Raw genomic sequence first — 21872 nt, 5'->3', positions numbered from 1 at the left:
TTTGTACACAATATACCCAAGTACATAATGAAAGGCATCAGCTTCATTATCTGGAATACTATATTCCCCACTTGAGTCTTCTTTATCATCAGATGTGAAGATATTATTGAAAAGATTAACCCTGATACAAGTATCAGATAAAATCTGACCTGGAGAAAGATTTTCCTTGATAGGAGAACTACTGGTTTTAAATTCTCACAAACTTTGTGTCATGCACTTATAATCCAGTAAGAATGTATTGGGTTTCAATGATAACAAGGTTTATCTGTGACCTGAGATATAACTTTTTAGTCTATGTGTGAAGGTTACTGGACAATAATGGTCATTTGCACTACCCATTTTAGAAATTATGCCAAACAAGTTTTCTAGGATATCTTGGTTTAGCTTCTAGGTAGAAGGTAACTGAAGCTAAATCTGTGGTTTGAATCATCATACAGTGACATAATGACTTTGATGATAATATAAATCCCATTTGAAATGGGAAATTTTTTCCTGTCACAGATATGTGCAACATAAGAGAAGCCATTTCTTCCAAAACAGTGATTTGCTTAAGTGGAGCACAAAATCTGCTTTGTTCTGGTTTATTGTAACTGCCGGAGGAATTCAAAATATCAAACCAGTTGTCAATTAACAAAAGTGTTCTGTTTCTTTCCAGTTGTTAGAAGCCAAGTGGCAGTGCCCACCCAAGTACAAAAGTGCCTTGCCTACAGTTGATGACAAAAGTTGTGCTGCTGGCTTCACTTTCTGGTTGTCACTGTCTTTGACCTTAACACTCATGAGACTTGCTTTGTGGATCAGTTTAAAATCCCCAGACTGGTAGTTAATCAGTTCTATGAGAGGGGACTTGCTTACATAACCCGTAGGGGTCTGCAGTCCGTGATCTAGCAGTTTATTTCTCACAAGTTTTAGCAAGTGAGGAACATCTGTAATTATATACACATTTCTTGAAAATCATATGGGTTTGGAAAATAATATTTTTCTGCAGGTACATTTAGTGTAGTGAGCAAACCTCTGTTGGCACCACACATATCACAAACAATACAAAAAACTCAAACCCAACATTTTACACTTTTTATGATTTTATATAAGAGTTCCTGTGTCTTTTTTTTTTCTTATCAAAATCATAAAAGATGGGTTGTTTCCACTGGCCTAAAATACCACAAGCTACTACCACTTGAGCATACATCTGGACTACAATAAATCTTGTCTGCCATTACATCATATGCATATCTTTCATCCAGTTCCAATTCATCAAATGAAAGTATGCAAACCTTCTCCCCAGCAGTCATACATTTCCCTGTCGATTACATCATTCTGAGTGCAGATCATATCAACCCCTGGCTCAGTCTTTATGTTTTTCACCCATCAATTCAGGTAGCAACAGATGGTAATGGTAACTTCCAGTGAGTTCTTATCCAGGTGTAGGCTTTGGTACTGACACCTCTTAAAGTATGAGCTCGAACAATGTCTTCTTCACTCCACATAATTATTGTTTGTTTTTTGTTCATGAAGCACTTTATCAGAGTATCTGTAAAATACTCCCAACAATGCTGTCTGAGAAACTTTTCCATCATAATGAGAAGAGAAGCAACTGTAACTTTGACTTGGAAGCAGAGCCTCCCTGACCTACCTTGTGTCCTGCGAGGACCTCGATTAGCCATGCAGGATGCCATCTCCTGCATAGAGGCAACTCTCTCTCTCTCTCTCTCTAAAAGTGGGATGAGATTTTTTATGTTAGTATGGGCATACTGCAGTTTTTCCTGAAGAATAAGAGTGATAATGATTTAGGGGAATCTTAGCATGCTGATTCCATATATATATATATATATATATTACATGTCAAGTGGGGTTGGTGGATTAGTGCCCCTCCCTGTAAAACAATTAACTCTAAGCCCTTGACCACCCCGTTTGGGATACATGGCGTCTGGCAATGGATGGATGGATGGATGGATATATATCTATCTATCTATCTATCTATCTATAGCCCGACGCCCTAATCCCGCAAAGGGTGGCCGCAGACAAAACGCCTCCAAGTCACTCTGTCACCCACCATTTGACTCCCCTCCCCCCAACTCACCTCCCCCTCCCTCATATACCTCTCAACTCCATCCCTCCACCTCATCCTCAGTCTACCCCTCCCTCTCCCTCCCTCCACCTCACCTACATACACCCTCTTAGTCAGTCTTTCATTCTCCATCCTCTCCACATGTCCAAACCACCTCAGTGTATTTCTCCTAATCTTTTCAACCACATCCACATCTACCCCACAACGTTCCTTCACTTCTTCATTCGTCAACCTGTCCCTCCATGTCACTCCACATGCTTCTCTCAGGTAACTCATTTCCACTGCTCTCACTCTTGACTTGTTCCCCTCTTGCAAGGTCCACGCCTCGCTTCCATACGTCTGGGTAGGGATCACAATACCATCATGCAGTGACTTCTTAACTTCCATACTCACCTCCCTATTTCTCATCTCTGCTTTCAGTGTGCCAACAACCTTCCTTCCCTGCTGTACCCTTTCAAGCACTTCATCCCCCAAAGTTCCATCCTTACTCATCACACTACCCAAGTACTTGAATGCACTCACATTCTCCATGGATATATATAATTTATATATATATATATATATATATATATATATATATAATTTTTTTTCATTATTGAAAAAATGCACAAATTAAACTCACAAAAATACATTCATTTATTAGTTTCATGTGCATGGACACACAGTATCAGCATTGCTATGTGAAAAAAAAGAAGTAAAATTAGTCATGTGCAGTCTAAGTTTAAAACATATTCTGTTTGCATCTAAATTCTGTACATATGGAAACAAGAACGCAAAGAAGCCATCTGTTTAAGGCCAGAATTCGAAGTTTCGAGTTATGCTGGTAGAAAACCGTTTTGTTAAATTGACAAATGGCATGGATTTTGATTTTCAGGTTTCCCAGGGAATTTTATTAAATTTAGCCATCTGTTATGACAGATAATGATGCATGTCAGGTAATATGCTGATAGGTTGGAGAGAGTGCACTGTGTAATTTGTGATATACGGCACTGTTCTTCATGTATTGCTTTAGTGGGGCAAGGCGGGACTGAGTGTCACTGCCTACATCCTTGACCCACGCAACAACTGACACAAAACACTTCATTAATGATGGAACTCTTGTTTACAGGTACAGTACCAATTTTCCAGCACCTTTGGTTCCAGAGCCTTGCCAGAGGAAGCGTTTTGCCAGACCAACCATGGTCACATGCCACATATAATAATTCAACAGAGACCAGAGGAGGTCATTTATAATAATTCAACAATACACCTCTGACCTACTATCCGTTAGTGAATTCGCACTCATATTCTAATTTAAGTACATTATGGAGCAACTGAGACTGGTTTGTTATCAAGCTCCAGGTATACCCCAATTTAATGATACAATTGGTCATGTAAAAACTTATCGCTAGGCAGGGTACTGTATCTCAGGGTAGCTTTAATGTGTAAAGTAAAGGGATGCATTTTTGGGCCTTGGGTTTACCCCCCAACCAAGTCCTCAATCCACCCAAATGAGTCCAAAAAGAAGTTTCTAGCTAACGTAAACCCCCAAATAGCTTTTAAACAAGCTAAACTAAGCCTAAAAGCAGTTATAACTCACCTAGACTCAAAAATAAAATCTATCTATCTATCTGTCTATAGCCCGACACCCTAATCCCGCAAAGGGTGGCCGCAGACAAAACGCCTCCAAGTCACTCTGTCACCCACCATTTGACTACGCTTCTCCCAACACACTTCCCCTTCCCTCATATACTTCTCAGCTCCATCCCTCCACCTCATCCACGGTCTTCTCCTCCATCTCCCTCCCTCCACCTCACCTACATACACCCTCTTAGTCAGTCTTTCATTCTCCATCCTCTCCACATGTCCAAACCACATCAGTGTACTGTATTTCTCCTAATCTTCTCAACCACATCCACATCCACCCCACAACATTCCTTCACTTCTTCATTCGTCAACCTGTCCCTCCATGTCACTCCACATGCTCCTTTCAGGTAACTCATTTCCACTGCTCTCATTCTTGACTTGTTCCCCGCTAGCTGGGTCCATGCCTCGCTTCCATACGTCAGGGTAGGGATCACGATACTATCATGCATTTACTTCTTAGCTTCCATACTCACCTCCCTGTGTCTCATCACTGCTTTCAGTGAATCAACAACCTTCCTTCCCTGCTGTACCCTTTCAAGCACTTCATCCCCCAAAGCTCCATCCTTACCCATCACACTACCCAAGTACTTGAATGCACTCACATTCTCCATGTCCTCACCATCCAACCTCACTGTGCATTCTGTGACTTCATTCCTCTCAAACACCATAACTTTTGTTTACATTAACTTTCAGATTCCACTTCATATACACTGTCCCAAATTCATTCACCAAACCTTGCAACTCCCATTCATCTTCACTCAACAATACTGTATCATCAACAAACAGCAACACTGGAATCTTCCAGATCTTCCACATCTCACCCTCATTCGTTAGAGCCAGACCCACATCCACTGCCCTACCTAGCACCTCCTTTACGACCCCATCCATGTACTGTATATATTAAACAGCCATGGAGACTTCACACAACCCTGTTTCAGTCCCACATTGAGATCAAAGAACTCACTCAGCTCGCCATCCACTCGCGCTGTAGCCCTAGCTCCTTCGTACATACTTTTCACAGCATTCAACAATTTCCCCTCCACTCCATATATTTTTAATACCTTCCACATACTTTGCTTGTCTGTTTTGTCATAAGCTTTCTCCAAGCCCATGAAGGCAGCATACACTTTCTTTCCTTTCTCTAGAACATCTTAGAATGAATATCTGAGCTACACACCCTTTTCTCTTCCTAAATCCCCCTTGTTCTTCTCCAGCTAGCTCCTCTATTATATCCTACCCTATCAATGAGTTTTCTACCATATATTTTTCCAGTCACATTAAGAAGGCAAATACCCCTATGGTTACCACATACATCTCTCTCCCCTTTCCCTTTGTATAAAGGAACAATTGTACCTGATTTCCAGTCCTCTGGAACCCTTCCCTCTTCCCAAGCCAATCTACACAACTTCCATATCCACTCCAATACAATCTCACGCCCATACCTCAGCATTTCACCACACACTCCATCAATTCCTGGGACCTTTCCCATCTTGATCTTCTTCATTGCTTCCACTACTTCTGCCCTACTGATCTCCTCCTCCCTTCTCTCATCTGTTCTTCTCCCAGTCATTCTCCAGTCACTTATACTCGCACTACTCTCACTCTCTACATTCAATAAATCCTCAAAATGCTCCTTCCATCTCCTCATTTTCTCTCTCTTCTCCACCAACAATCTATTATTCCTATCTTTCACTTGCCTGCTATTTCCCCTTTCACACTGCCTTAGTTTCTTTACCTCCTTCCAAAACAAAATCTTACTCTTCCTTCATTTCACACTCAGATTCCTCCCAAACTCGTCATCCACTTTCTTCTTACTCTCCTTCACCAGTCTCATTACCTCCCTTCTCCTGCTCACATGTACCTCTCTCTTCTCTCTCTCATCTTCTCCCCTACCTCTACTTGCTAGCCATTCTCTATATGCCATCTTCTTTTGTTCCACAGCTCATTTCACCTCATCATTCCACCATGCTGTTCCTTGCACACCCCTGCATCTCCTCCTCACTCCACAAACCACCTCACACTCTGTGCCTATCTCTTCCGTGAATATCTTACATACGTCTTCCACCCCTTCCATCTTCTCTAACTCACACCCTCCTAATCTCTCTTCCACTATGCTCTTATACTTTGCCAATTTCTCACTATCTTGCAACTTCTCCACTCTTCTCAGAGGAGCTCTTTCCTCCTGTCCTCCCCTTCATCTACACCCATTTTCTTTGCAGCCTTACCTTGGCCATCACTAAGTGATGGTCCAAGATTCCATTACCTCACCCTCTCCACACTCTTGCATCCAACACTTGGCTTCTCATTCGTTCATCCACACACACACACGTAGTCTGTCACTGTCTTTCGTTCAATAAGTTCGCCATCCATCCTCCTCATGATTCTCCATGTATACCTGTGGATCATCTTATCCCAAAAGTAGATGCTGGCTATTGCCAGTCCCTTACCAGCACAGATGTCCACCAAAGCACTACCATTCCCATCTACTTCAGCTGGCACACCCCACTAACCAACCACTCAATCCACTCGTACATTCCCAACTTTGCCATTCATGTCTCCAATCAAAAACACTCTCTCGGTCCTGTCAAACTTGGGCCTCTGAAAATCATAATGAATAAGTGTGGAAAAATCAGACTTACTAAACTGTACCCCAAAATGACAATGTTCACCCCACCTATGACTAAAACCCATTAATCTAAGTCTGAAAACAGTTTATAAATCAACCTAAACACAAAATTTAAGTCTAAAATATCATTAAAATGACTTTTAAAAAAACAAAACCCATTGTTATACCAGGGTTTGGCCATTGTTCATCAGGGTAGGGTGGTACTGTATTTCGACTCGTATCGCTATGCCGGGGTATCGCATCTCGGGGTATCGTATCTCTGGGTCTGCTTGTACCTGACAAGTCCTGTTCATCCGATGCTGTAAAAACTGTTCCATCACTTGATCATGTTCAGCACTCCTACCATCTTTTAGAGTATTTCTGATGTTCATTTGCTTCTTCGAATCAGTGTCTGCGTGGAGATTCAGTATTTTTTCCCTTTGCTTTATGTCATAAGCAGTTGACAAACCAGTACCATATGTGCTATACAACTAATGTGTTGGAACACCATTGTCAATTTTTTTAAAAACAGTTTTTCCTTATCCTGCTTGATTGTTTTTGTTTTTCTGTTTGTCTATATACCTAGGCTTTTTCTGTCAAAGGAGGGTAGCCAAAACAGGATGACACACTCACCAAATTATTCATCCACATACATGCATATACTCATATCTTAGCCTATAAGGGGAGAAGGGACCTCTCCTCACTGCACCACACTGCACGAGGGTCAGCTGTGCAGTGCAATCCAGTGAAATCCACAGCAGGACCCAACAGCAGAGCTGGTTTACCCCTGCTGCATCATAATGGACCCATCCCCTTCCCCACACCTGACCTGATTGCTGATCAGACCAGATGTTGGAGAACATTCACCTGGGGCTGCATCACCTTTTATGCATTCACACTTTCTCTCTATTCATCCCTATCGTGCACAGCTATTCTTCCTTGCTCGAATACATTCTTCTTACTGTCCATCCATCCATCCTATTCGTAGTCTTCCTCTCAGCCTTTCACCTCTCACATCAGATCCAGTTAACTTTTTCACCAATCACTCTTCATCCATTCTTTCTATGTGCCCAAAACACCACAACACTTAACTCGATCAGCCATCTCTCGCGTAACTCCAGTTCTCCTTCGTACTGCATCATTTCTCTCTCAATCCAAATGCGTCACCCTACATATACTGCTCAGACACGTCATCTCCATTACATTCAAAATCTTCCTCTCTCCCACCCACTTATTCCATGTTTCAGCCCCACGTAACACGGTACCACTGCTCCCTCATACAGCCTTCTCTTTACATCCATTCTAAACGAACGACATGTAAACACTTTTTTCATTCCTCTTGGCTCCTTTCCTGCTTCATTCATTCTAAACTTCATGTACAATAAAATTGTCATACTGCATTAATTCCCACAAAGAGCTGTTAACCCCTTAAGACCACAAATCATCAACCCTGCCAACCCCCAGAATCGCAAAATGGGTTGGATTTTCCAGCTTTCACCTAGTTAAATTTTGGTCTTTTAGATTTCAATTGCTTCATTTTACACACCTGATAATGTGTATTTCACTCTCATATGTCTAATGGTTGCCACACAATATTGATTGTCAAAGAATGTCATATATAAAAATTGTTACCCCTCAAGTATAGAGAAAGAAAAATTTTCACGAAAGTAAATTTTGGTCTTTGGGATTTGAAGAGCTTGATTTTACACACCAGAAAATGTATATTTTACTCTCGTATGTCTAATGGTTATGGCACCATCGGCAGTCAAAAATAAAAAAAAAGTCACTGCTCACTATCAGCAGGAATGAGACATCATAAGGGGGAATAGAGAGGTGGAGGGAGTGTAGGAGGGCATCAGGAGGGGGGGAAAGAGAGGGAATATGCCTGCCACACACAGACAATATGGTCTAGAGGGGGTATAGGGGATAGTTTGGGTGGTAGGGGACACAGAGGACATGATCCAATGGGGCAGAGGTAGGTGGAGAAATGGCGTGGGAGGGCTCCCTCCCCACACCCTGGGAGGGGGCCGGATCATGCCTCCTTTCACCTCATCTTTCAGTTTCCATTGGCTAGGTACCATGTATGTCATAAAAGAAGGAGGTTACAGCTCTCCAATTTTTTTGTAACCTCTCTATGATAATCGGCAATAGGACTTGAAGTACCAAGATCAGAAACTGATGATCTTTGGACATGGGACTTATGGGGTTAATACACCACCGTGACCAGACAGGTGAATGATAATATACATGAAGGTACAGGCGGCCATTGCGGTAGGTGACTGGGTAGCTATGAATCGGTTACTCTGGTAACAGCATGTCTTGTGGCAACTGGCTTATACTTACAGACCACCCCAGACATAGTAATGTTATATGCACTCCACAGTCAGTTATAAGGTATCTCAGTAGGCACCATTGATGGAAATAACCTTTTGATGTGGCTGTGGTAGTAATTAAGAATAAACTCAACAGGGTGGAGTCAATGGCTTTTCGTCTCTTTAACTCTCCCTCTCTTACTGGCTCCCTTCCACCTGTCTCTTCACTGCTTTGTTGCACTTTTATCTCTTTTCTGTTTGCTGTTTCAGTGGTCACTGCCTCTCTGAACTGTCTACCTGCATTCCCCCACCATTATGGCGGACAATTAGCACCCGTCTAGCAACGTATCACATCCCTTTTCTGTCCAGCTCTCTAATGCAAGAGTTAACCATTACTCCCAGTCATTTATGTATACAACAGGTCATTCTGGAGCTGTTTTCCTCTGTCTTTACTTCTTACTGCTTATGATCTCCAGGCATCGCATAATGAATGGATCTTATATATGGCTCTCTGTTATTTTGTTTTTGCATTTTCTTGGAGTGAACAATCCTGTGGGCTTCTGGCCTTTCATTTCTTCTTTCCTGCATTAAAAAAAGGGTAAACTTAACTAAAACAATGAGAAATAAGACAAGTGTCACATTCACAAGGACAGAAATTGATGGTTAGGAATGGTTTATTGTGAGAATTTCATATTCTCAGTCAAAATACATCACTAACAATGCTGGCTTACAAAGTTAGGGGAAATATAAGAGAAGAGGGCTGTTTGGTTCATGATCTGGTGCACCATCTGTGGCTACCCAGGAAACTACAGTACAGTGCACCCTCACACAATGTGAGTTTATGAGTGGCAGAAACCCTCGCATTCTATGATTTCACATTGTGTGAACCAAAGAGCTTAGGGAAAATATGGTATACGGTGGACGGCCCACCCAGGGCTTGGTCTTCGGGTCCCCTTCCAGCCTGCTCTTCCCTGCTAATGCTTTGTCTAATAATACTTCTAGTTGGACCAGCAAATAAAACAACAAACAGAACACCATGTACCTTTATTTAAGTGACTTCTGGGCTTGTTAAGACAGGAGACGGGAGTTGGTATCCGAGGCTTGGGGCGTTTACTCTTGCCCCACATGGCGCCCCGTTGTCACTCTCACTGTCACTGCTGAGGTCTCCTGGAGATGCCATAAAGCCTTCAAAGTTGACAGCTGAGACTATGATGAACAAGTGGGTACTGCCATGATGCTAAAATGGACCATAGGATGCGAGGTACAACATGTTTTCTTGCGGCAGTATGGAGGAGAAGTGTCTGTTTACCCAGGAATGTCGGTAGATGGCATGCAGATAACTTGCCAGCTGCCTGTCATTTTGAATCGGGCTTGTTGCCAGCCACCTGCCTTCGTGTGACTGACTCGCATTGTCCAGCCTGACACTCATAGTAATGGAGGGAAGTCCATTTTTACCTTGGAATCATACAGCCGATTCGCATGTTGGGAGGTTTGATTCGCAGATTTCGCATTCAGTAAAAATAAGCATTTTCTGGGTTGACCTCGTGTAGGTGATTCGCACTGTTTGAGTTCACATTGTGTGAGGGTGCACTGTGGTCTGGTGCGCTTGTGACTTTCAAGCTTTCTCTCTTAATTTCATCCAAATTAAAAGAGGTACTGGACCCTCCAGTATGGAAAAATTGGTGTTGTACCCATATTTTTATCCTCTCAGTACTTAATTAATTTTGAATGGTAGAATTTTTACATAAATATAAATACCACCTGAATGTAATTTGAATCAGTTATTAAACTTTTATAGTCATAAATCAGAATCGTGGCAAAAGAGCTGTCACAAAGGATTCCCCTCTTGCAACACAACTTAGTCATGACTACTATATTCTCATAGTATGTTTAAATTCCACCGTTATTACCATTATTCTTGTACAGTCAGTATTTACTAAACATAATGATCAATGATTGTATGAATGTGTTTGGTGGTGGTACACTTTTCAGAAAATGAGACTGTAATAGGAACTTTATGAAAAAAAAAAATTACAAGAGCTTCCTCCCCTCCCCCATTAGCCATATTTTAATGGGTCATATGATAGTATTTACATGGTCATCATTTACGCAGCTTGTCTACCCCCCATCCGTAATTAACTGCGTTAATGGTGACTCCAGTGTATTTCCATAAGTTCTTTTATTTATAATGCCTGAAAAACTTACAAGATGAATGTTAGGTATGAAATTTGCACATCATGCATAACTAAGCTGTATTTTATTTAATGAGAAATCAGTTACTGTATTTGTGTTTGAGATGGAATAGGGCATCCTAATATCTATCTATCTATCTATTGCCAGATGCCTCAATCCTGTTTGGGGTGGCCACAAACAAATCGCCTCCACGTCGCCCTGTCCTCCGCCATTTCACTGTCCTGCTCCCAACTCACACCCCCCTCTCACATATACCTCTCCACTCCATCCCTCCACCTCATCCTTGGCCTCCCCCTCCCTCTCCCCCCTTCCACCTCACTCACATACACTCTCCTTGTCAGTCTGTCACCCTCCATCCTCTCCACGCGGCCAAACCACTTCAGTGTGTTCCTCCTAACGCTTCCTATCACATCCACATCCACACAACAATGCTCCTTTATAACCTCATTTGTCAGCCTGTCTCTCCATGTGACTCCACAAGCTCCTCTTAAATAACTCATTTCCACTGCTCTCACTCTTGACTTGTGTCCTTCCAACAACGTCCAAGCTTCATTCCCATAAGTTTGAGTTGGTATCACAATACTATCATGTAGTAACTTTTTCACTTCCATGCTCACTTCCCTGTTTCTTATCACTGCTTTCAAGGAACCAGCAACCTTTCTTCCTTGCTGTACCCTTTCAAGCAGTTCACCCTCCAAACTTCCATCCTTTCTCATCACACGACCTAAGTACTTAAATGTACTCACATTTTCCAATTCCTCACCATCCAACCTCACTGTACATTCACTGACCTCACCTCTCTCAAAGTTCATCACTTTACTCTTCCCTACAGTCACCTTTAGATTCCGTTTCTTACACACTCTCCCAAACTCATCCACCAAGCCTTGCAGCTCCCCTTCGTCTTCACTCAACAACACAGTATCATCTGCAAACAACAGTACAGGGAGTTTCCAAACACTACCCTCTCTCACTAGGGCCACTTCAACATCCACTGCCCTACCTTGTACCTCCTTTATTACCCCATCCATGTACAGATTGAACAACCATGGAGACATGACACATCCCTGTTTCAACCCAACCTTCAAAGAGAAAAATTCACTCAGTTCACCATCCACATGCACTGCAGCCTTAGTACCATCATACATAGTCTTCACAGCATTCAACAACTTCCCATCTACTCCACATATTCTTAATACTTTCCACAATCCTTGTCTATCCACCCGATCATATCTATCTATCTATTGCCAGACGCCTCAATCCCGTTTGGGGTGGCCACAAACAAAACACCTCCAAGTCGCCTTGTCCCCTGCCTAATATATGGTACAGATTTTGTGGTCTGTATCACCTGTACATTACATTAGCCGTAACAAGTGCTGTATCAGTAAAAAGCATGGGAATTTAAAATTCAGTTCGTCACTGTTGAGGGTTGTCGCAATCGGTCATAATCTCTAATGAGATATGTTGCACTTTCTTGATTAGTATTGGCCATGTTATGCCTATTTTTCATGGACTGGGAGCTAAACCAATTATAGTACTAAAATTCTATCTCTGTCTAGTGGCAAACATCATAATCTTGTAAGGGGTGGCCACTTGTCACTGAGCTAGTTGTTTTATTGGGAGGGGCACTAACCCTCTGCCAACCCACTTGTTGACACATCAGGAACATGTATGGGCAGGTTATATGGTTACCACCCAGTGTTGTAAATGGTTTCCTGAATTACGGGAAATCATTGGACTTTCCACTCAGTGTAAAGCCAACTGAGTTGGAAAGAAGAGTAATAAAATGTGACAGGAAGGTTGAGAGAAATAGGAAAAGAGGAGGACAGACACAAAAAGAATGATAAAGGAGAAGGAAGAAGTAGGCAGCTCTACATCAAGTGATTTGATGATGGTCGCCACCACCCACCACCATGCAGTTACTAATTACTGCACTTCCTGAGAATTTATGGAGTGTGTGTTAGGATAAAAGAAATCTTATTTGTGTGCAAGCACCCCTTTACATCCAGATGACTTACATACAAAGTTTCTTTGAAATAATTATGAAATAGTATATATGCCATGTAGAAAATACATTAGTTTTGAAGCACATGCATAAACTACTAAAACCAGCCATCGCATAAAAGCAACATTGCATCAGCCACCATGCACCGCCTGGTGCCGCAGCTTGTGTTTCCTCCCAGTCACTTTGTTGTTGTCCTTGGTCGGAGTAGCATTCATGCTTTTCCAGGTATTATAGACATTGCTGTTATTTCCAGCATGGCTTCAGAACAAAAAAGAAATGAGAGCAGTGGCAGTAAGTGGCATCCTGTTTCTATCTATCTATCTGTCTATTGCCAGACACCTCATTCCCATTCAGGGTGGCCACAAACAAATCGCCTCCACATCGCCCTGTCCCCCGCCATTTCACTGCCCCGCTCCCAACTCACATCCCCCCCTCTCATATACCTCTCCACCCCATCCCTCCATCTCATCTTCGGCCTCCCCTTCCCACTTCCCCCCTCCACCTCACTCACATACACTCTCTTCGTCAGTCTTTCACCCTCCATCCTCTCCACATGGCCAGACCACCTCAGTGTGTTCCTCCTAACGCTTCCTATCACATCCACACCACAACGCTCCTTTATATCCTCATTTGTCAGCCTGTCTTTCCATGTGACTCCACAGGCTCCTCTTAAATAACTCATTTCCACTGCTCTCACTCTTGACTTGTGTCCTTCCAGCAAAGTCCAAGCTTCATTTCCATACGTTAGAGTTGGTATCACAATACTGTCATGTAGTAACTTTTTCACTTCCATGTGCACTTCCCTGCTTCTTATCACTGCTTTCAAAGAACCAGCAACCTTTCTTCCCTGCTGTACCCTTTCAAGCACTTCACCATCCAAACCTCCATCCTTACTCATCACACTACCCAAGTACTTAAATGTTCTCACATTTTCCAATTCCTCACCATCCAACCTCACTGTACATTCACTGTCTTCACTTCTCTCCTTCACCTTTAGATTCCATTTCTTACACACTCTCCCAAACTCATCCACCCAGCTTTGCAACTCTCCTTCATCTTCACTCAACAGCACAGTATCATCTGCAAACAACAGTACAGGGAGTTTCCAAACACTACACTCTCTCACCAGGGCCACTCCAACATCCACTGCCCTACCTTTTACCTCTTTTATTACCCCATCCATGTACAGATTGAACAACCAAGGAGACATGACACATCCCTGTTTCAACTCAACCTTCAAAGAGAAAAATTCACTTAGTTCACCATCCACATGCACTGCAGCCTTAGCACCATCATACACACTCTTCATAGCATTCAACAACTTCCCATCTACTCCACATATTCTTAACCCGCGGCGTCCCGTCGACGTTCTTTAATGTCCTCACGTTTTGTCACTGCCAATCCCGTCGATGTACTTTAACGCGCTGCAATTGCAAGGTCCATAATTTTCACAATTTTCAAAATTCGCACGAGATTTTCGATTCGCCCACCTACCCAAGCCTCCTCTACCTGCCACCAGGCGGGCAGCATCCCAGACCCCGCGTGACCCGCGCGCGCCCTTGTCTTGGTCACTCACCTGTTAGCAGTGACCCAGGTCAGACATGGCGCGTAAAGGTCTCTCTGACGACAAGATACAATCCTCCCTGGATGCCTTCACTGGAGATAGTGATTCTCCACTTGATGACGATGTGGAGGATCGTGATTATGTGCAGCCTGAGGAGGAAATAACAAGCAGTGATGAAGAGGTCCCTTCGCCCCGGAAAAAGCGGTATGTTACGTATCGTAAGGCAAGGGAAGGCCAGCCTGCACCCAAAACACCTGCACGGACCTCTCTCCATCCCCTAGAGAGAGATTCTGATGAGGACGAGGACGAGGACGGCGGCTTAGGACGTGATGTTGCCTCGTGGTTGGGGAAGGAGAAAATCTCACCCCGAGGATAAGAAGGTGGGGCGAGAAGGCAAATCAGGTATGGTCCTTGTGTTTTGTCTGGGGAAGGCGAAAGTGGTGTGGTGGGAGTGCGGGGTGAAAGGGAAAGCGGTGTGGCGGGAGTGTGGGATGAAAGGGAAAGTGGTGTGAGGGAGGCAGCACGAGCACGTGGTGTACGTAGGCATAGGGGAGACGAGGTGGAGCCGCTCCCCAGCACGTCTTTTGCCCCACAATATTCCCAAACTTCCTCCCCACAGCCCCAGGATGTGGGGAAAGGAAGGAAAGGGAAGGGAAAGGGTAAAGGAAAAGGGAGAGGGAAGAGAAGTGCGAGTGATGAAGGGCACCGCTCTCCACCTCCCCAACCTCCCCCACCACCCTCACCTCCTGACCCTGACGATGGGGATGAGGCTGGAGACGGTAGTATCTCATGGAACTGGGAGGATGGGAGTAATTTTACTCCCATCATTCACCCTTTCACAGAGGAGTGGCGGTCTGGTTGCATGGCTCCAGGTGTGCATGCGGGTTCCACTAGGGTGGATTTCTTCCACCTGTTCTTTGGGGAGGCATTTGTGGGGTGCATAGTGGAGCAGACAAACCTCTTTTCAAGAACACAGCGCCGTGAAACTGAACGTCTGGGTACAACTAGCAGTCACGCCCAGCAATATGACTATCCTGTAACAATTTCTGAGATGTTCTTATTTTTTGCCCTGGTTCTCCTGATGGGTGTTGTCAGGAAAAATCAAATACCGGCATACTGGACCACTGACCCAATGACCATCACACCTTTCTTTGGAAAGGTGATGAGTCGTAATTGATTTCAGCAGATTCTCGGCTGCCTTCATTTTTTTGATGCAGAAGATCCAGCTAATGCTAATAACACTGATAAAATGAGGAGAATTAGGCTTGTATTTGATCATCTACGGGAAATGTTCTGCTCCTCATTTTATCCTTACAGAGACCTCGTCATAGACGAGAGTCTTGTGTTGTGGAGAGGCAGTATTTCCTTTCGCCAGTACATACCCAGCAAGAGACACCGTTTCAGGTTCAAGATCTTTGTTATGTGTGACTGTAAGACTGGTTATGTGCAAGACATAGTCTTGTACATGGGCGCACAGACAGACATAACAGAAGATCGTAGTATTGGACTTTCAGGGGCCGTGGTGAAGACAGTGATAGAGGAGTACCTTCATCGTGGTCATGTGTTGTACCTGGACAACTGGTACACTAGCCCTCTTCTCGCTCGGTTCCTCCACCAACATGACACCGGAGTCTGTGTTACAGTAAAGAGAAACCGTCGCCATATGGCCAAGGTAGGGAGGAAACTTGACAAGAACGAGGTGGTTTTCTTCCAGGCAAATAACATCCTTGCCACCCTGTGGAACCACAACAGGGAAGTTTACCTCCTATCGACTGTACACAGCCCCCTGATGCACCACACAGACTCCGTTGATCACCATAGCGAGAGGAGGTGCAACGTCTGGAAACCTGAGTCTGTACTTGACTATAATCTGAACATGAGGCAAGTGGATCAGTCAGACTCCATGATTTCCAGTGTGGACTGTGCGAGGACCACAATGAAGTGGTACAAAAAGCTCTTTTTCCACTTGCTCAACATCACGGTCATCAACGCACACTACCTCCACACCATGACAACGGGAATCTCTGAGACCTTTGAGGGGTTTGTGAGGGAGCTGTCACGTGAAATTATCGCTAGGTACGCACAGGACAGGCCCACACACCGCACACACACCCCCATGGCTGCCCAGACTCCCCTACGCCTCGCAGGACGCCACTACCCTAGCACAATCCCTTCCCAACCAAACCATCGTAAACCCCAGCGCCGCTGCCATGTATGCAAGCACTCGACAGTCAGACCAGCCACACAGAGAAAAGACACAAGGTATGAGTGTGCAGAGTGCAGTGTTGCGTTGTGCCTTCAGCCCTGTTTCAAAGAGTATCATAACTTCCTACACTACTGAAACTGTGTGGGATGGCAATATGACGCTCAGTATAATGGTAAGGCCAGTCAGTATGTGATAAGTTTTATATAAAGTTGAAACGGGTGTAATGTTAGCAGGAAAGTAATGTATAAGTTGAGAAATAGTGTAAGTTGAAAGAAGTGATATCAAAACTACACCCACTGTGTAAATCTGCGAAAATATGACGCTCAGTATAACAGTCTGGTCTGTAAATATGTGATAGCAATGATATAAAGTGGAAACAAGTGTAATGTTAGCAGGAAAGTAATGTATAAGTTGAAAAATAGTGTAAGTTGTAACAATTGATATCACGAGTACATCCACTGTGTAAATCTGCGAAAATATTACGCTCAGTAGAACAGTCTGGTCTGTAAGTAAGTGATAGCAATGATATAAAGTGGAAATGGGTGTAATGTTAGTAGGAAAGTAATTTATAAGTTGAATACTAGTGAAAGCTGAAACAAATGATATCGCGATAACACTCACTGTGTAAATATGCGATAATATGACGCTCAGTAGAATAGTAAGGCCTCCAATTATGTGATAGCAATGATATAAAGTGGAAACATGTGTAATGTTAGTGGAGAAGTATTATATAAGTACAAAAATAGGTTGTAAGCTGAAATAATAGTCATAGCGACTTCACCCTGTGTGTTATTATGCGCTATTATCACGCTAAATATTATCGTAAGGCCTGAAACAATCTCAAAACAGTTCTCTAAAGTGGAAAAGTGTATAATGTTATTAGGAAAGTATTATGTAAGTTGAAAAAACACAATGCGAGTTGAAACAACAGTCACAGCGAGTTCACTCACTACTTAAATAAGCGCTAACATTACGCTAAATGTTATCGAAAGGCCTGTGAATACGTAAAAACAGTTCAGTAAAATGTAAAATGGTATAATGTTATTGGAGATGTATTATGTAAGTAGAAAAAATGATATGTATCATGAATCAGCAATGTTAGCGATTCATCAGTGAACAGTTTGGCCGATTTCGCTCGGTTCGCCCGATGGTACAATGCTTATTTCACCTCTATTTTTGTATAAAATCCAATTTACTCTTGTATCAGATGTTTTTATGTTTGTAATAAATACATATCTACTTACTTTTATTGGTTTCCCAGACTTATAATACCATAGAAAACGAGAGAGCCTCAGACCACCTCCACAGAACACAGTACCAGGTGTAACGAAGGTATACCTGTTTAGGCCACTTATGGACCCCGGTGAACACTTTTTTGGTGATTGACCATAGTTTCTGACCAAAAGCAAAAGTTTGAGCAAAAAAAATTTGGGTCCAAAAATGGTCGGGATTGGGGGGTACCAGTGGTGAAAAAGTGGTCGGGACGGGGCGGGTTAATACTTTCCACAATACTTGTTTATCCACCCTGTCATTTGCTTTCTCCAATCCATGAAAGCCACATACAACTTCTTTCCCTTCTCTAGAAACTTTTCCACTAAAGATCTAAGAACAAATATCTGATCTACACAACCTCTTCCCTTCCTAAAGCCTCCCTGTTCTTCTCCAACTAATTCCTCTGTTCTTTCTCTAACTCTGTCAATAAGTATCCTACCATACACTTTTCCTATTATACTAAGAAGACAAATGCCCCTATGATTACCACACACTTCTTTTTCCCCTTTCCCTTTGTATAAGGGAATAATTATACCTGACTTCCAATATTCCGGGAATCTATCTTCCTCCCAGTCCAATCTGCACATTTTCCACATCCATTCTACTACTATCTCTTCCCCATGCTTCAGCATTTCACCACACACTCCATCAATTCCTGGGGCTTTCCCCAGTTTAATTTTCTTCATTGCTTGTTTCCATGGAAACAAAATATATGGTAAAACTTCACTATAACAGACTAATTGGGACCCAAGCCATTCCAAAAAAAGCAAAAGTCTGATAAAAGCAACATCTAGGCTTGCCCCTGCAAACCTGGACTTTTTCTGATATATCAGACATTGGTCTGGATCGCACCAACAGTTTTTAAATAGTTTTCATTACCATTCCAGCACTGTGCTGTATTATACATACACTACAAAAATCAAATGGTATAATATACATAATAATACTGTACTGTACACTGATAATCATGTCTTTTATTTACCTTATTGTGGTGAACATAGCTGAAATGGTCAGGCAGTGCAGACTGCTTCTGGCTTTATCAGATATTTTCCGATATATAAAAATTTAGTCTGGTTGCTCCTCGATTCCGATAAAAGCGAATTTCAGTCTATCGATGTCCAGTGAACTCACATTTGACGAGTTTTTATTTGGCGAATTCACTTTTGGCGATGGGATGGGATTGTACAAAACACCCTAATTTGGTGACAGAAATCTCACATTTGGCGAAGGAACAGCAGTAGAAGCAGAAAGAAGTGTTCCAGGATTTATGAAGTTAATGAAGAACAGTTGAGTGAGATGATATCCGAAAACACTGAACAGAACATTGAAGAAATGCTGGATAATGATGGTGATGATGAAACGAAGACAACGAACAAGAAGATAAACCTGTGCAGACTCCCAAGCATGTGACAACAATGAAACTCTCTCACATATTGAGTGACTGTTTCCGTCTCCAAGAAGAAATAGAGACTTGTAGCCAGTGAGAGTGTTCATTTTCAGCTGGTACAGAAAATGAATGAAATATCATCTTTCTTTTTGAAGGAATACAATAAGAAAATAAACGAACAACAACAAGCGCTCATCACTTGTTACCTGGGCCGATGACAGAGTGAAGATACTGCACCAGCTGAAGCTTTCCTCTACGATGATCCTGGCCCAGTTGATGACAACATAGACATTGCAAGCATTCCAGATGACTTCAATTTTGAAGGATTTGGCTCAGATGAAGATCCACAGGAGGAAGGGACAGCTGAAGCTACAGGGAGTGAGGCATCAGGTGCCCACTAAGGCATCCACGCACCATACACCACATGTACGTCAAGCCCATTATTTTCTTATGTGAGTTTATCTGTTTTGTATTGTTTCTTGGCTAAAATAAATTGAATCATTTTGTGTGTGTTTATCACATGATTTACACCCAGTAATGTTATAATATAGGTGGAAAATCAGTCCAGTCATGCATGCCCAGAAACAATTTTTTTTTTTCCCATTTGTTATTCAGTTCATATTTGGTGAATTCCAGTTTGGCGATTTTTTTTTTTCACACCTATTACTTGCCAAATGTGAGAGTTCACTGTACGTTATGTCGAGATTTTGTTGTAACAAAATGAATGGAAAAGGTGAAAAGCAGACTGATGTAGCCTGTGTGTTGTACTTGCTTTGCTCTACTGTGAACATATTATCAAGGACAAAGGGCAAGTTCATGAAGATGTGAAACATTCTGTGTCAGTGAAGTTGTAATAAGCAAGAAAAGAAGTCCAGTGTTTGAGGAAATGAAGAAACTTTTAAGTGAGTGGCTGCAAGTTAAGCAACAGAAATGAATGCATTGTAGTCTGTAGCTCAGTCTAGAAAGAGCAAAATGTTTATTTGATAACGTAAACATGGTGAAAGTGCTGCTAATGAGTCCTTTAATGCAAGAAATGAATGATTCCAACTCTTTAAGGGAAGAACAAGTCTGATACAGTACACATGAATGTGAGTGATGAGGGAGGTAGTGCTGATGTGGAAACTGGCAAGTTAGACTTATGTACGAAAAGAATTTAAACAATTAAAAACCAATTAAACACATAAGTTGAGAAGTGCCTGTAAGAAGATTTGAAACATTGTAAGGGTCTCAGTGTGGATTCTGATTCTGTTTACGTGAAACTGAGTTATCCGGCCTGAGAGTGATTGATGATTGTGTACTATTTACATTTAGTTCCCTATGTCTTTTGTATGGTACAGTACAATTTTAATGGATCTGTAGGTTGTTAGACTGAAGAACACTTTAATATTTCAGGCTCATACTTCTGCTATGACACCCCTGGCGCACTCCAAGACCACATCAAAGAGGACATGGAGGTGGACACTGTTGGTTTCGCCAGCTTGTATTCGCTTTACTCATGGCCAAATGTCATCCTCTGTTTTGTTGGGGGGTTCCTCATTGATAGGTAAAGTTTCCTTCCCTCATTGTAATATTCAGGTTTATTACAGGGGAATTTGAACCACCTATGCAGCTGAGAACCAGAATACTCTAAGCAGGAAGAGTTTCGTGGCTCCTGATTGGCCAGCAATCACGTAAACTCAAACACTGCCAGATGATCGATAATATTTGTGTATAAACATTTTACTCGTGTTCCTGGGGGAAAAAATACTCAACTGCTTATAGAAAACGTGAAGAATATATTTATTCTGTTCGTCTGATGCACATAATAACGTTGTGAATGTTTTATAGTAGAAATAAACAAAAAGTACAGTACAGTACATGCTATAACAAACTGGCAACTTTTACAGAGGATTTTGAAATATAGCCTGTAGTAAATTATGTTGTCCATTCTTTGACTGACACAAAATTTAGCTATTGTGTTATTGTAATATAATTATGAACCGGAAGGATTAATATAACAGCACACTGCTTTAAGCCAAATGAGAAGCAGTGTCTTGCTTGATGCTGTGTGCACAACAGTGAGAATAAACAGCAGTGATGACATAATGGAGATGTGATATAATGCAATACAGTAGTTGGAAGACAGTGGTATTACCCTCTTGTATGATTATATCCTGCTCATATTTTGTAACCATTTCTGCCAAGTTCAGTAAAAAATTTTTCCCTCTTATTATACCTTGTCTTCTTTATACCCCTTTGACTTTCCATGACTAATGTAGCGTACGTACTCATTCATTTCCCTCATCTTGTATGTATGAATATTTCTTCATTTGTTATTATAATATTAATCCTCTTGCCGTACCAACAGCTTTTTGCAAATAGAGGTGAGGGATGAGGGCATTGAAGCCTATAGAAAAAGAGAGAGAGAGAGAGCTTTTGGAGGGAAGCAAAGCATAGGAGTTGGTGAAGCAACAGTAAACATGAAGCTGCTTATGAGTAGGTGAAACAGCAATAAACAAGAAGCATTGATAATGAGCATGAGAAAGAGAGGGTACAGGAGTGATGCATGCATGTTTTTCCCACGCTAGCCATTTGAGTTGCCATTGGCATTATTATGTAAGTATATGTTGGGTCATGGAAAGTACTTTGTTTACTTCTATT

General features: G+C 42.2%; 1 protein-coding gene across 2 annotated transcripts in view; it reads left to right on the top strand.

Annotated features, from left to right (window-relative positions):
* The window catches only part of LOC145393490 (lysosomal dipeptide transporter MFSD1-like), a 306345-nt gene that overhangs the window by 44108 nt on the left and 240365 nt on the right, over nt 1–21872 (top strand). For both annotated transcript variants that reach the window (XM_080267611.1, XM_080267610.1), the window contains exon 3: nt 20625–20775. In XM_080267611.1, coding sequence (XP_080123737.1) covers nt 20625–20775 — 151 coding nt within the window. The remainder of the gene's footprint in view (nt 1–20624; nt 20776–21872) is intronic.

Source organism: Coenobita brevimanus, chromosome 24 (genome assembly GCF_032717465.1).
Source record: "Coenobita brevimanus isolate Jiangsu-jjx chromosome 24, ASM3271746v2, whole genome shotgun sequence".
Taxonomy (NCBI): domain Eukaryota; kingdom Metazoa; phylum Arthropoda; class Malacostraca; order Decapoda; family Coenobitidae; genus Coenobita; species Coenobita brevimanus.
Note: the sequence above shows the minus strand (reverse complement) of the source record. Positions and strands in the feature narration are given on the sequence as shown.